This window comes from Megalops cyprinoides, chromosome 2, assembly GCF_013368585.1.
Source record: "Megalops cyprinoides isolate fMegCyp1 chromosome 2, fMegCyp1.pri, whole genome shotgun sequence".
Lineage (NCBI taxonomy): Eukaryota > Metazoa > Chordata > Actinopteri > Elopiformes > Megalopidae > Megalops > Megalops cyprinoides.
Window position 1 is genome coordinate 35,902,458 of NC_050584.1, and position 13,665 is coordinate 35,916,122.

Below are 13,665 nucleotides of genomic sequence, written 5' to 3' on the forward strand. Positions count from 1 at the left end.
GTTGATTGATGTGGTAATTGAGATGCTATTTTAAATGCATATTTACATATTGTTTAAATAATTTAAAAGAAACACTTTGTCATCTGATTAGCAGTATGTGAAAATCAATGCTCAAGACCACATTCGTCATGTGTACCGCGCTTGCACTATGGAGTCAGTTAGGGCGCAAGGGAATTTTCTTAGAAAAGATCTTGAGTGCCATCAAGTGGCTATCAATGGACATTGCACATGGTTTCATGCATCAAGCACTTGTGTTTTGAACATTTTAGTCGTTCGTGAAAACATAATATATTGTTAATTTTAAGCAACTCGGTATAGGTTGTATTTTTAGGAAATCAGACACATAATAGCGTGGAGTTAATCATGCAATGCTGAAAAAGGGCCTGTTCTTTGAATTTATTCTGCATGCTAATTAGATTCAAGATAGGCTTGTACTACTAAATTATTATTATTACTAATTGCATCACTCAGACATGCACGTAGCTGTCACACAAGCCAACATGGTCCCTATAATACTTCCTACTAGTTACAATGCAATTGTTTGTGCCTCCTTTTGGCTGTATATGAATGTTTCTCTTCCAGTTCGATGTACAGTGCTTGAGGTACAGATACATAAATTATTTTCCACTCATTTGAGATGTCCCTTCATTCTCTGGAGATGAATTGCCTCTGTAGTTTTGCTTCCTGGACAATTTCCCATTGGGTTTTGCTAGAGCGCATGAAATACTAACACATGTAATAAATGCTGGCATTTTAATGGGGGATTTGCCTGGGACCAGACAGCCAGACTGCAACTTACAAGAATGTGTGAGAAGCAGCAGCAGATGACACCACTGGTCTAAACAAGAAAACAGCGTCAATCCATGTGAAATCACCATGCCCTCCAACATAGCTGTCTCATTTCTGCTTAAACAGTGACACATTCATCATGGCAAGGGCAAAGCTCTGGTCAGATTTGCAAAATTGTAACTCTCCGTTTGTCTGAAGTAGATCCGTAATGAGGTCGAGGGTGTTAACGTTTTACCCTTTTTTTTTTGCCTGTATGTCTCCGAGCACTATGCTGACCTTAACAGAGGTGAAAATTAGAATCCACAGCAAATAATGCTGGAATGATAGAGAATCTGTCCTAGTACCAACGAGTACTTTAACAAACTACAATTTCTCTTTACCAACTACAATTTTGTAGTGAAGGGGGAGAGAGGCTTTTGCACAACAAACTGGGTGGAACTTCCATGTGCTGTACAATTGTTGACTGATGTTAACCGAAGCACTTGGATCTCAACAGGAGAGCACATTGATTTGCTGTAATTGCTGAGCCAATAAGCCGTTTAGGACACAGAATGGCTGCATCATTGGGTTCATGATGCATCACTCTCCCATTGCTGCAATGTAGAGGCTCAAACCCCATGATCTGCAAATACTTCCTGAATCAATGGGTTCAACTGTAGTGGTCTATCAGCCATCCTCCTTACAGCTACACCACACTGCTGCCCATATTATCAAAGAGCATGTTTCTCAAGTAAATCATTTCATTTGTGCAGCCTTTCCTCCCATAACAACCTATTCAGATGAACTATTTTATCTTGACAATATCCATGCTATTCCTATGTATGCTCAATGTATGCTTCTATAGTCATTTTTTGTTTGGTTTTGTTCTCTTATTAGGTTGTACTTACACAAACAACCTCTGCCTCTCTATCACAGAGGATAAGCTTGCTAAATCAATTCATTAGAAAATGGAATTGCCCTTACCAGCCAACTGATATTAGATCACTTGCCAGTTACCAAAGTGGGTTCATTTTTTTGTCATTTCTCTCAATTTCATCTCCATGCTCTGAACATCTGCGAGTGAAATGGTTCCAACATGCTGAGCACCACTTTGTAGGTATCCCCAAGAACATTTGCCAGAAAGTAATGCTGGAGGACAGCTTGACGCCAGTGTATGTGTGTGTGTGGATGTGCCAGTGTGACTCCATATATGACTTGAAAGGCTGTTTTAGTGAAAACAGCCCTGTTTTGACATGGTGTTTGTCTTTTGCTCTCTTTTCACAGATCATTAATCAGAAGCACAGGCACTTCTCCTGGGTGGTGAAATTGATACAGATTTTTATTGCCATCAGTATAACAGTGTCTTTTCTGGTGATGGGATCTGCAATGAAACATACAAGTATGTCCCTGCGTAACATCTCTTGCTGTCACAACACCCATTCCTGTAGGCTGAAAGAAAAATGTGAAAAGGCGAACAAACCTCTGCGTTGTTTTAAGCGTGCTTTCACGTGTGCGTTCATACCATGTGTTCTGATACAGAAGACCGTATCCAGTTCAGAGGTAACATGTGGAAAATCCAGCTATGCCAGTATGGATACAGGACATGAGAAACGTGACATGAATTCCCAACAAAAGCTCTGTTTCTGTTTCTGTGCATCACTGCCAGCGGCCCTTACATACTTTGGTCTCCTTAAATATCTTAGGCATTCCTCTTCTTCATGTTGTTCTCTTCCTTCTTTTAACAGTTTTGACAAATTATCTGTCTCCTCTATACATGCAAAGAAACTTATCCCTCATATCATACAGCGTCAAACTCAGGGGATGTTAGTATTTCTTGCCCAATATCAAATGCATGCCAGTTAACTTGGACCCTGAACCCCCTCAGCCAAGTTATATAGGATTCATCACTCTGGGGTGCAGCACTGGTTTCACATGTGCCACATTGGGCAAATGCATTTTTTGACCCTTCTCCAGTGCGATTTAAAAGGGATTTACAAAAAGCACCCACACTGCTGATCTCTGGCACACTCAACTCTTTTATTACTTGTCTATCTAATGAAAGGCCCAGCCGCTCCACATTAAACACTGCTTTATTGTGGCCGGATCTGTGTCCACAGAATGGGATGCTAGCCAGCAATTGGGTGATTTCCATTTTTGGAACTGAATTTCTTAACAAGAATTCACCCCAAAGGTGTTGTTTTTCTCCCAGGCCTCATTCTAATATATATGCAATTTGGAGGCTTTATTGTAGGAAGAGAAAAGAGGCGGTTTTCCAGTGAGGGACTTCCAGGCCAAGAGGGATTCCTGAATGTCTGTTGCATTTTTACAGGTTTAAATACTGTTTGAGAGAGCTAGGAAATTATCAGTTTGATAAATCTATCTTCATTCTGAGAAATATCTAACCCATATAAAATATATTAGTAGGCCAAGAGGTGTACAGAGAGTTATCCACTTGCTGTAGGACATTATTGCTTGTACGGTCCGACCTCGGCTCACAGCTACATCGGCAGGTCTGCGCTGGTCCTGGCAGCATGAGGAGAGCTACCCCCTGCCAACCGTAGCGCTCCCATTAAAGCTAATCTCACCGTACTGCTGAGTCATCCATCACTAGAGCTAGCCTGGCCCCAGTTTCCCCTTGTGAAAACTGCCCCATTGTGCAGCTCATGGATGAGGCTGGCTTTCTTTGTGTACAGTGCTCAACATCAAACCAAATACTGTGTCTTGGTCCCTCTCTGTCTTTTTTTTAAGTCAGACGGAAGCTGTCCACGCCATTGCATTATACACTGGTCTACTTCAGTTTTTAGCATATGGGAGTTCATTTATTTTTCTTATCCTATGGTCTGCAATCCAATTTTAAGAGCATAAACCATGGACTTAGCTTCACTGTGGCTGTAATGACATCTGAGAGCTTGTTTTATTTTTGATCTGATTGTTGATCAGATGTTAATACAGATGATTAAAGGCCCCATTTTCTGATGGGAGCTAGAGAGGGGCTGAAAATGGAATCACCAGAGAAAAACAGCACATAGATCTTTTTTATATGCTAATGTTTGCTTGCCTTTGTTGGAATATTCATTTGAAGTTTTCAAAGCATCTGCAATTAAATACATATTTCATTGGACAATAAAACTGTCGAAAAAAATGAACAAGAGCATCAGGTGACCATCAGGTTTCCCTTTCGTTTTTTTGTAAATTGTCTCCAGCGATCAAAATGTCTGTTATGCTTTATTACATAACATAATGAAGGCCATGACTCATACAGGCACGGTGTTATTATTGCAAAATTACTGCAGCGGCGGTCTAGCAAAAGAAGTACTCCTTGATTGAAGTCCAGAGGTGTGTACATTTAGTGAATTTCTCTGCCAAATAAGAGCGTCTATCATAGTCACAGTTGCACAAATTAACAGTAGAACATGGCTATTGAATTTCACATTGGCAGGTGCAGGTTGTTTACAGGATCATGTAACCACCCTGTGGTGGTATCAATGCACTGTTTTCCCTATTGTAGTTGATGGTTTAGTGAATGCCCTCTTGGATGGGAATGCCGAGGGCATGTGTAGAAACAGTGGGAAGAGTTTGCCTCGCTTCCTTCAGAGGTGTAACTCAAGAAGGTAAGATTTTTTTTTGGTTTTTTACTACATAATTTCATTGAAACGGGTAAGAAAGCATTTGTGTTTAAATTTGTTGCATATAACAGGCATATTAAATTCCTGGGTTCCCCTGATGAAATACAAACATTTTTCATAAATGGAAAACTGTTGATCTCTTTATGTGTCTTAATTGATGTTAAATAGTGTTAAATAGTTCAATTCTTCTCCTTTCCAGATTAGTCAATGGATTCATGTCTCTCCTGGCATTTGGACTCATTTTTCTTGTAGCATCCTGCGATCCAAAGGTTGGTATTTTATCTCACAGGAGATTAATTTAAACCTACAGCTTGAAAAGACAGACTCTTGAATCTGAACCATTATTATTGAAGAGATACAAAGCGTCTTCACTAAAAAATATGCATGTTAGGATTCTGTACAGCTGTACACTGCACTATGATAGACAGAGGCAGGGGCGCCGCTAGAAATTTTGGGCCCTATGAAAGAGTATAATATTGGGCCCCCCAAACCTAGACCACCCACCAACCTAGAAAACCCATTTGACGACCCAAAGTTTAATTATTTGTAGACTGGTAGCTCTAGTGTAGTCTAGTGTTAATTACCTAATACTTAGCCTACTGTCATTCACCATTGATGTATGGATGGTCAGAGGTACATGAGTGGCATCTCTCATTAGTGTTATTTTCTAGAAAAAAGACATGTGAATTCAAAAGCAGTGTATATGAGCCTTAACCCCAAAGACCTTTAGCTTCGTGGATTGCGCTGTAAATACATTATCAACAAAATACTGCTCACCTCCTTCTCCTTCAACTGGGAGGTGGGTTGTGGGAAGGGTTCGTAATCCTGAAGCAGAATCTGTGCATGATGAGGGCATACCTGAATAGTGAACAAGCTAGTTAGCATGTATGCTAGTTAGCTAGCTATAGCAAGAGTGTGCACTAGCTGGCTATAAATTATGTTAATTATATTTGGATCAAAATTGCACTCATCTCATTTTCAGTGGCGATAAAGTTAATGTACTGAATAATTAAGTGAAATGACACTGACACTGCACTTGTTAGTTAGCTAGAATACATCCAGGCAGTGTGTAGGCCACAATAGTAATGTTGGCTAGGTAGCTATATGTTAATGGGCACCAAAGGAAGTTTTGTAAATAAATAAACCTTTCTTTGGAAAAAACTGGATGACTGTCGGCCCTTCTTAGCTTTCTGTTGCCTCACTTTTCGCTTTTCATATCCCCTTTTTCGATGACGACATGTCAAATCTACTGACAGTTCACCATCTGTTGTACTCGTAAGCGCACCTACTGGAAAGCAAAGATTCTAGTGCGCTCTGTAATCATTGCTGGAAAGTATGCCTACACAAGACTGAACCATGCAATGAATAGAGAGAGGGATGAAATATAAAGGCTATCCTGATAATTTTGCCAAAAATGGAGAAACAAACCACAAACCACGGTGCCCCTGGACAGAGGTAATGGTATTAGAACAATGGCTGTACAATTACTCATTCACCCCAAACCTCTTAAACCTGAACGGAGGCTTTAAGGTGCCCCCTTTTCTTCCTCTGGTCTTTCTGCATGCTGTAGAACTGTCTTCTTCAAACTCCAGGCTGAAGTGAGATGAGCTCATACATGACCACAATGCAAAGATCCAGCTGTACAGGGTACATTGAAAACAGTGGTTTTCATTTCGTTCGCAAGGAATAAATTACTGCCGCTGTGGTCTGTTTAACCCTATCGCTGCTGTAGGCCACTTGAGGAGAAACTAACACATCAAGTTTCCATGTTCTTTTCAGGCATCACTTCATCCTTGTGAGTCACTTACAAAGCCCCTTCCCTGTGCAGCAAGAGTGCCATTGATTTCTTTCACATCCTGTTTGGACTGCCAACAATGCTGTCATCAAAACTCATTTATGCTTCATATTATCAAAATCTTTAGTAGGCTATTAACATTTGTATCAAAGTGGTACAAATCCTGCCTCCACCAGATACATTTTAAATGGTAGATTTATATTTACCATTCAAATTCAAACTACAAAATAAAATGTATTCCACATTAGGAAGTGTGTACACTGAGTACTTACTGATATTTTGTCTTTACCATCATGCTTACCATCATATGTCATATGATATGCTCATATTTTGTAAGGTCAAAATCAAAGAGGATTGAGTGCACTCAAATTAGCTGTGAAATGTGAGAGTGAGTATTGTTTGTTTGCAAAAGGTCTGATTTTAAAGGAGAAATTTGCCACCATCCAGCAAGAAGTGCTTTAAGCTGAAGTGGTTGAAATGACACCTCAAGCAAACTTTTTGTATGGTCTATAGGGATTTGTGGTGATGCTGGATAAAGTGGTATCTTTCTCCCTGAACACCGAAATGGGTTTGTTCATTTTCCTAATGATGCGGACGTCCAGGTCAGAGCCATTCAGGTGGGTGCACTCAGTTTGGGGGAAATAAAATTCCAGGGATAAAAAGTGTCCCCCATATTTTGTGTTAAACTGCATCTCCCCTTGCCACACAGACACCTTTCTGTGCCTCTGCCTATGGGGGAGAGACTCTTCCGGCTGCACTGGGTCCTGCCTCTGTACTTCCTCTTCGCCGTGGGGTATGACGTCTTCACTAGCCTGATGGAAGTAGCAGAAAGCTTTATCCAAACCCAGTCCCAGTCAACCAACTCGTCCCTCCACTGAGACCCAGGACTCACTGACATAATGGTATGGTCACTGGTGCTGCTCAACATTTGTACATTCTCTTTCTGTACAATGTGAAACATTACCGCTTCCCTTTTAATATTGTACATCACTTAGGTTAAAGTGAGCATTTAGACTAAGGGTCCAACATGCTAAATTCCCCCAGAGGAAAAAAAAAAAATGAAGTTCTTGAATATTGAATTGAATATGCAAGCACTCATGATAACACTTTATACAGTGGAAAAAATAATTTTCACTTGCATGGTTTATGCTGCAATACTCATCACACTTTGTCAGTAGTCTGATTTTTAAGTTGACCACCTGCAATCTTGTTAATATGTAGCTACTTCATGATCATAGCAGTTTAACCTGTTTTATAGGGCAATATCTGGGTGTGCTTCCAGGCACTAATCATGAGAGTTTATAGCCCTTTCAAGGACTGCATATCATTTGTGCTCTAGATTCGGTACTTGCAGTAGTATGACTGACAAGTTTATAATGTTGTATATGAGCATAATCTTTGCATTGGTAGACTGATATTCTTACTTTAGAACAGTATGTGTGCCAGCTCAGATGCAGTTTATGGAAGATTATTCCTTTTCAGAACTGCAACTTTCTGTATATAACTGTGCTGCTTAAATTCCCACCTTCTGAAGATCTTTGTATCCGACAATTGGGTCTCAAGTTTTACTGAAAATGTTTTTTGAGATCTAACAACCATGGAAAAAGTTGGTGAGCAAATGAACAGTGGGCGATGGTGTAGCGCAGAGGTCAAGAAAGTAGGCTTGAAGGTTTCAGAGCTATTCCCAGGTGGTGTGGTTTCATCGCACCCTAGAGCAAAGAGCTTAACCTGGATTGTTACAGCACATCAAGCTAAATGTAAAAAAAGTAAGCTATGTATGCTGAATAACTTGCCTTTGCCAGTTGAATATAAAATGACTTTATGCACTCAAAATATTGTTACACATTTGTCTCCTTAGTTATACATTGCTGATGATCAGTTTAAAGAGTAATCAAATGTAATGTTTATGAATTCTAAACTGCAGTTTTGATGCATTTCATGTTTCTGCAAAATAAAACGCTTTGTAATACCTGCAAATCAAATCAAAGTGCAGACACTGAGTGCCATCTGTGAACTGTTATGCATGTCTTCATACTGCACATTACAACAATTACAATTTTCTGTCAGTCTGTTGACAGCATCCACTCAAAGCATGAAAAACCTAGACAATTTTCACAATATAGCAGAAGTCTTATTTCTGCAGAGTCATCCCTTATCTGGCTTCTATCAGGACAGGACTTTACAGTCCAGATTTACTACAATGGTTATGTCTAGTAACAGCTTCAGCAAGGATTACATTGATGATTTCAGGGAATGCCAAAGTCATATCATGTTGCAGAAACAACATAAATATAAGGACAAAGTACACTGCGGTTAGAGTTAATCCATACCTTAAAGGCATCAGCTTGAGAAAAACTATAAACTCATGTAATTATTGTGTATTACTGTGTAGTGACAAGAAATCATTACCAACTGGCTATCATTAATGTTCCAAAATGATGTTTCAACTGAACATTGACAATAATGAACACACTGTGATAATATCAAAATATATTTTATTCTGGACTTTTTTCAGATCTGATTCAAATAACAACAGTCAGATCAATACAATGCAAAGGGAATCTGCAACAAAAAACTAATTTAGTGAGGAAATAAAAGGGTGGGCGTGGGCACTCAAGATGCAATGTGGAACCCAAATCCTCAAAACTGGTTATTTACATGGTTCAGGATGGTATGGCATGTCCAATTCTTTTCAATTTTAATCCTTTTGTTTTAACAGCTACAAAGAAATAGGACTTACAAAAGTTTTCAAAGAGTACAAAACCGCAAGGGGACATACAGATAGTAAGAATAAGATCAGAAGTCAGGTAAGGACAATGGAAGGAGGGAAGAAACAGGACTGCAAATTTGTTAAAAAAGAAAAGATAAAATACCATTCCACTGTCATAGACTGTATAATAAATAGTGTCCAGATGGTGCAATCTACTTAAAGTAGACAAACTTTATACAGCATTCAAAGTTCTACACTCTGTATAAAATGTATGATTAAGCCAAATTATTTCCTACACACACCAAACGAGCATGTACTGTAAGGCTTAAAAAAGAATGAAGCGTGGTTTGCGTGCTGGTTACAGCAGGGCTTGGGACTGCCATGATTCTGGCTCTGAACTTGATCAGCTGGCACTGTCTGTAACATTCCACTGTGCCCCGTTGTCTTGCTGACCAATATGGGCAAGCAATTCACCACGCAGGCCCGACTCGGCATGTGCCCGTGGAGCTTTTGCCAAGGCTAAAAATCAACTGGGATGCTGATGTAGCACTCTGAAGTACACAGAAAGTCTCAGAAAACAAACTGTAGCTGACAATAAAACATAGAGGAAAAACAAAATGGTCTAATTTTACTATGACTGTATTAATGGTATTTTATAACAGAGAACCTCTCATACACTTGCAACTGCATGGTGAAGACACATGATGCATAATTTTAAAACACACTTGACAGTGTGTAACAAGGTAGCAATACAGATTTAATTTTAAAACTACCCTTACATGTACGAGTATATAAAATAATTCCCTGTGATAACACAGATATTTCTATAGTTAAATTGGTGCTCCATGTAATATTTACCAATTACATTTTCTTTTCCCTGCCCAACACCCAGACTTGCTTTAAGCTTCATCTTTTACTCTAATAACAGAAATATTTGTCAGTGCATTACTGAGAATAGTCTTCTGTCAACACATCATATGGAAATCCTATGAAACATCAGATTGGAAAAGTTCCAGTTTTAATGACTAATAAAATGCAAAACAACAAAACAATTAGACTGCTGTGCTGACAAAATAAAAACAGAATCAGTTATGAAATATCAAAGCAGAGATGGAAGCAATTATGCAGGTGGCACAAGTAAAATATTGAGACTTGATTATCTTTTAGCATTCATTTGCACACAATTAACTAAACCATGTCAATCTCACAGCTTTAGAGGCAAAAGCAAGGTTACATAATGAAAGATCAAAGTAAGTCCAACACCAGTATGAAATACTGTAAGCTGTCAGTTTGTCACAAAAAAAGAAACTTAAAGCAAGTCTTCCCTTTTTGAGTAATACATTGCAGAGGGACCTCAGTCTGCCAGACAGCAGTGTTAAATTGATTTTTACATTGTCCAGTGGACTTTTTTTAAAAAGCTACACGTTATCAGTCATTAATACTGGAGCCTAATTTGTCACCGACTAAAACATCATCTGCAGTTTACTAATGAATGGTGCTTTCTAATAACAGCTACAGCAGTAAACCTTTGTCCAGAAAGATCTTGTATGAACATTTTTTTATGTTGCTCTATCAATAGTGCACAATCCAACCATAATTATGGTTTTAAAGCAAAATGATCCATGATGCATCTTCTCAAATTTTTGTGCCCATCTTATTTGTGTATTTCTTTATATTTGACAGAAAATAATGTCCCCTTTGGAAAAAAAAATCCTACTGCTTTTAGATGTGAACAGTAAAACCATAGCATCAAAACTACAATTGAATAAGAAAAAGTTTTAACTAAAATTTAACAATATCCGAGTCCCCCCTCAATGTTTTTGAACCACAAAAACACACAGTACCAAAGACATTTTTTGTAATAACTGTTTTCTGTCCAAGTAAGAAGGAAATGGAGGAAGGTGACAGACTCCTCCATTTCAAGCAGCTGTAACATAAAGAACTGAAACGTTTGAAAAGGAGAAAGGAACTAACTGCCTGCCGTAGGATGGAGAAAGCCGATATGTCTGCACACACAAACTTATCTACCAACGAAGATAAAAATCCTTTTTTATTGAGACTGGTTTGAAGAACAAAACAGAAAATAGCTTTCAAATTTTGGTACATATATGGGTCCTTTTTCCCCCTCTTCTTTTTTCTTTTCTTTTTTTCTTTTTCTGTCACTTACAAAAGTCCCCTCGTGTCTGTGGGTAGAATCCTCTGGGCCCAGGACGTTCCCTAGTCCTCGGAGGCTGCTGTGTCGGGGTGCAATGTTTTGGCTGTAGTGGCTGGCCATGGTTCAGTAGGGACTAGCAGTACGTGGGGCAGGGACAGTCATTTTGGCTATGTACACATTCATAGTCGGTCCATGGCTTCCAACAAGCAGCGTTATTTCCGCAGATCTAATACACACACCTGCAATCAACCAGAGTATTTTGTGAATTTTGAGCTATTAATATATGAGAAGAAAAGGTGCTACAATTATAAACATTCAGATTTAAAACAAATATGCTTTGTTCCTAGGAGGTAAGACTTCTGTGTTTGCTTTCATTTGTAAATAATAAGATTTCATCGACCAAGATCAAATCAGCTTTTGTTTTATGTTGAAGGTAGGCATTACACACAATTCATTTTGAGTATGGGTTTGGTTAAAGCATGACTGGACCAATGAAACAACTTTACAGAAATAAAGAATTCGCACTGCGAGCATGCTTCATCAAAAATGCCATTAAGCTGCAGCACAACTTACAGATCCATCTGATGCACTTGCTCCCACTTTGTCGCCCGCTGCATTCCAGCAGACTTCAAAGATGCCTCCTGTTCCCCTGTAGCTATGGACTAAAGCACCCGTCTGACAGCAAGAAAAAAAAAAAAAAAAATTAAAAATCGTGATCAGCTGAAGGATCACTGGGTGTCCACAGTGATCACGCCACAGAATGCTTTTTAGATGAATTTAATTTCCCATGGAACTTAAGCAGGGCTGTCATGTAGCATTCTTGACTCTGGATGTATATGTTATGGGTATCAATCTCTGAAAAAAAACTGCAGTAACAAAACTTCCTTTGCTCAAACAATCAACTAAAATACGCTTGTGCGAACTGGTTGCACAACTGGTTGCAAAGATGTGGAGCAGAACGAGAGCAAGCTGTACCTGTGTGTTCCAGATGTGGACACACTTGTCAAAGGAACCGCTGGCCAAGAACCTGCCATCTGGGCTGAAGGCTACGCTGTACACGGGTTCCTGGTGTTTGGTCAGCGTGTGTATGCAGATGCCTCGGTCTACATCCCATAACCGAACAGTGGAGTCGAAGGACGCGCTGCAAGGAAGCAGTCAGCGTTAGCCAAGTAACACTGAAACGGTGATGGGGTTTATCCCAGTGTTCCTTGGAATAATGCACATGATAAATAACCGAATGGACGATCAGTATATTACAATGAATGCAAATACTGCTATGCACTCCAACAAGTTTAGTATTGGTAAGTTGCACTAAAGGAATGAAAGCAGTTTAATATTGGTAAACAGACTGGACTGTTGCGAGGTACCTGGCAAGCATGAGATTGGCGTTGGGGTTGTTGGTTCCAGGCCCAGTGGGGCTCCATTTGATAGTGTAGATTTCTTTGCTGTGTGCTTGCAAATCATGAACACAGGTGTCTTGCTTCATACTCCAGATCTGCCATGGAACCATGGACAATTAACAATGAACAATACAAAAACCACAATAAAACTAAACACAGAATAGGCACAGAAATGTTTCTATATGACATGCTGCATTCTCATCAAATTCCTCGATTGCTGAAAACTACTGTAGACATCCTGACGTATCCACGTTTCAGACGGCAAGCAAGTTTTTAAATCACATGGTATGTTTTAGTTCTCTTAAGCAATCCTCATTGGACTGTAGAAATCCGCCAATTCAGTTTTCTAATGTTAATATTTCAGTCGCTGTCACTTGGATTAAATTGTTTATCTATTGTTTAGTTGGTGGTGGCACCAATCTGTCACGGGCATGGCATGGCATTCAGCAGCTAGGGACCCTGCCTGTTTGCTTTGAGAAAACACCGTGAGGCCACACGGTGCCTCAGACTGACCTTCAGAGTCATGTCATCAGAACAGGATGCCAGCAGGTTACCGGTCGGATCCCACTTGATTGCATTCACTTCATTCTGGAAGAGAAAGGGATGGATGAGATGAGAGGGGGTGTGTTCCCCGGCCTTGGCCATTCCCGCCAAAGACACACACATAGACGGAAGGGCGAGGGCTTACCGTGTGCCCTTGGAATGTCTTGATGGGTCTGTCCTGGCCAAGTTTGCACACGTGGATGCACATGTCTGTGCTGCAGGAGGCAAACGTGTTGTTGCTCTGCCAGTCCACATCCAGTGCAGGTGCTGCCGTTGGGAAAGGGAGGACACAAAAACATTGCTGAGTTCACCTGCTAAGTGTTAAGATGAAGGTATGGGAGGCTGTACATCCCTGGTAAGGACACTGTTTTCTATGTGCTCGATGAATACTGGACACAAGCAAAAATGAGGCAGATTTTGCACTACTCTGACATGCATGGGTCTGTTCTGTGTACATTTGCAACTCACCTGAATGAAAGGGGAACTGTTGCTTGGCCTCTCCTGTATGAGCATCCCATATGATTGTTGTCTGGGTAGAAGGGTAACAGACCTGACATTAATATCTGTTGTGTTCCTATAAGCATACAGAGGATTTTCACTAAAATCTATTTTACATAAAGCTTTTATGTGTAAATCACGGAAGAAAAAAACATGAAATCCCAATCTGA

The 13,665-nt window shown here is 39.8% G+C and overlaps 2 protein-coding genes across 5 annotated transcripts in view; one reads left to right on the top strand and one right to left on the bottom strand.

Annotated features, from left to right (window-relative positions):
* Positions 1 to 8,008, top strand: part of si:ch211-51h4.2 — a 122,871-nt gene extending 114,863 nt beyond the window's left edge. For 2 of the 3 annotated variants that reach the window (XM_036554955.1, XM_036554972.1), the window contains one exon: positions 2,053 to 2,970. In XM_036554955.1, coding sequence (XP_036410848.1) covers positions 2,053 to 2,631 — 579 coding nt within the window. In that variant the 3' untranslated portion in view covers positions 2,632 to 2,970. Of the gene's footprint in view, positions 1 to 2,052; positions 2,971 to 4,276; positions 4,380 to 4,593; positions 4,664 to 6,702; positions 6,807 to 6,898 lie in introns of those variants that run through there. The other variant, XM_036554964.1, reaches the window with a different exon arrangement.
* Positions 8,009 to 9,781: 1,773 nt separating this feature from the next.
* LOC118772998 (F-box-like/WD repeat-containing protein TBL1XR1) overlaps positions 9,782 to 13,665 on the bottom strand; it is a 62,050-nt gene continuing 58,166 nt past the window's right edge. For both annotated transcript variants that reach the window (XM_036521723.1, XM_036521722.1), the window contains exons 11-17: positions 13,466 to 13,526; positions 13,143 to 13,264; positions 12,968 to 13,042; positions 12,422 to 12,549; positions 12,030 to 12,195; positions 11,628 to 11,729; positions 9,782 to 11,293 (exon numbers count right to left, since the gene is read on the bottom strand). In XM_036521723.1, coding sequence (XP_036377616.1) covers positions 11,267 to 11,293; positions 11,628 to 11,729; positions 12,030 to 12,195; positions 12,422 to 12,549; positions 12,968 to 13,042; positions 13,143 to 13,264; positions 13,466 to 13,526 — 681 coding nt within the window. In that variant the 3' untranslated portion in view covers positions 9,782 to 11,266. The remainder of the gene's footprint in view (positions 11,294 to 11,627; positions 11,730 to 12,029; positions 12,196 to 12,421; positions 12,550 to 12,967; positions 13,043 to 13,142; positions 13,265 to 13,465; positions 13,527 to 13,665) is intronic.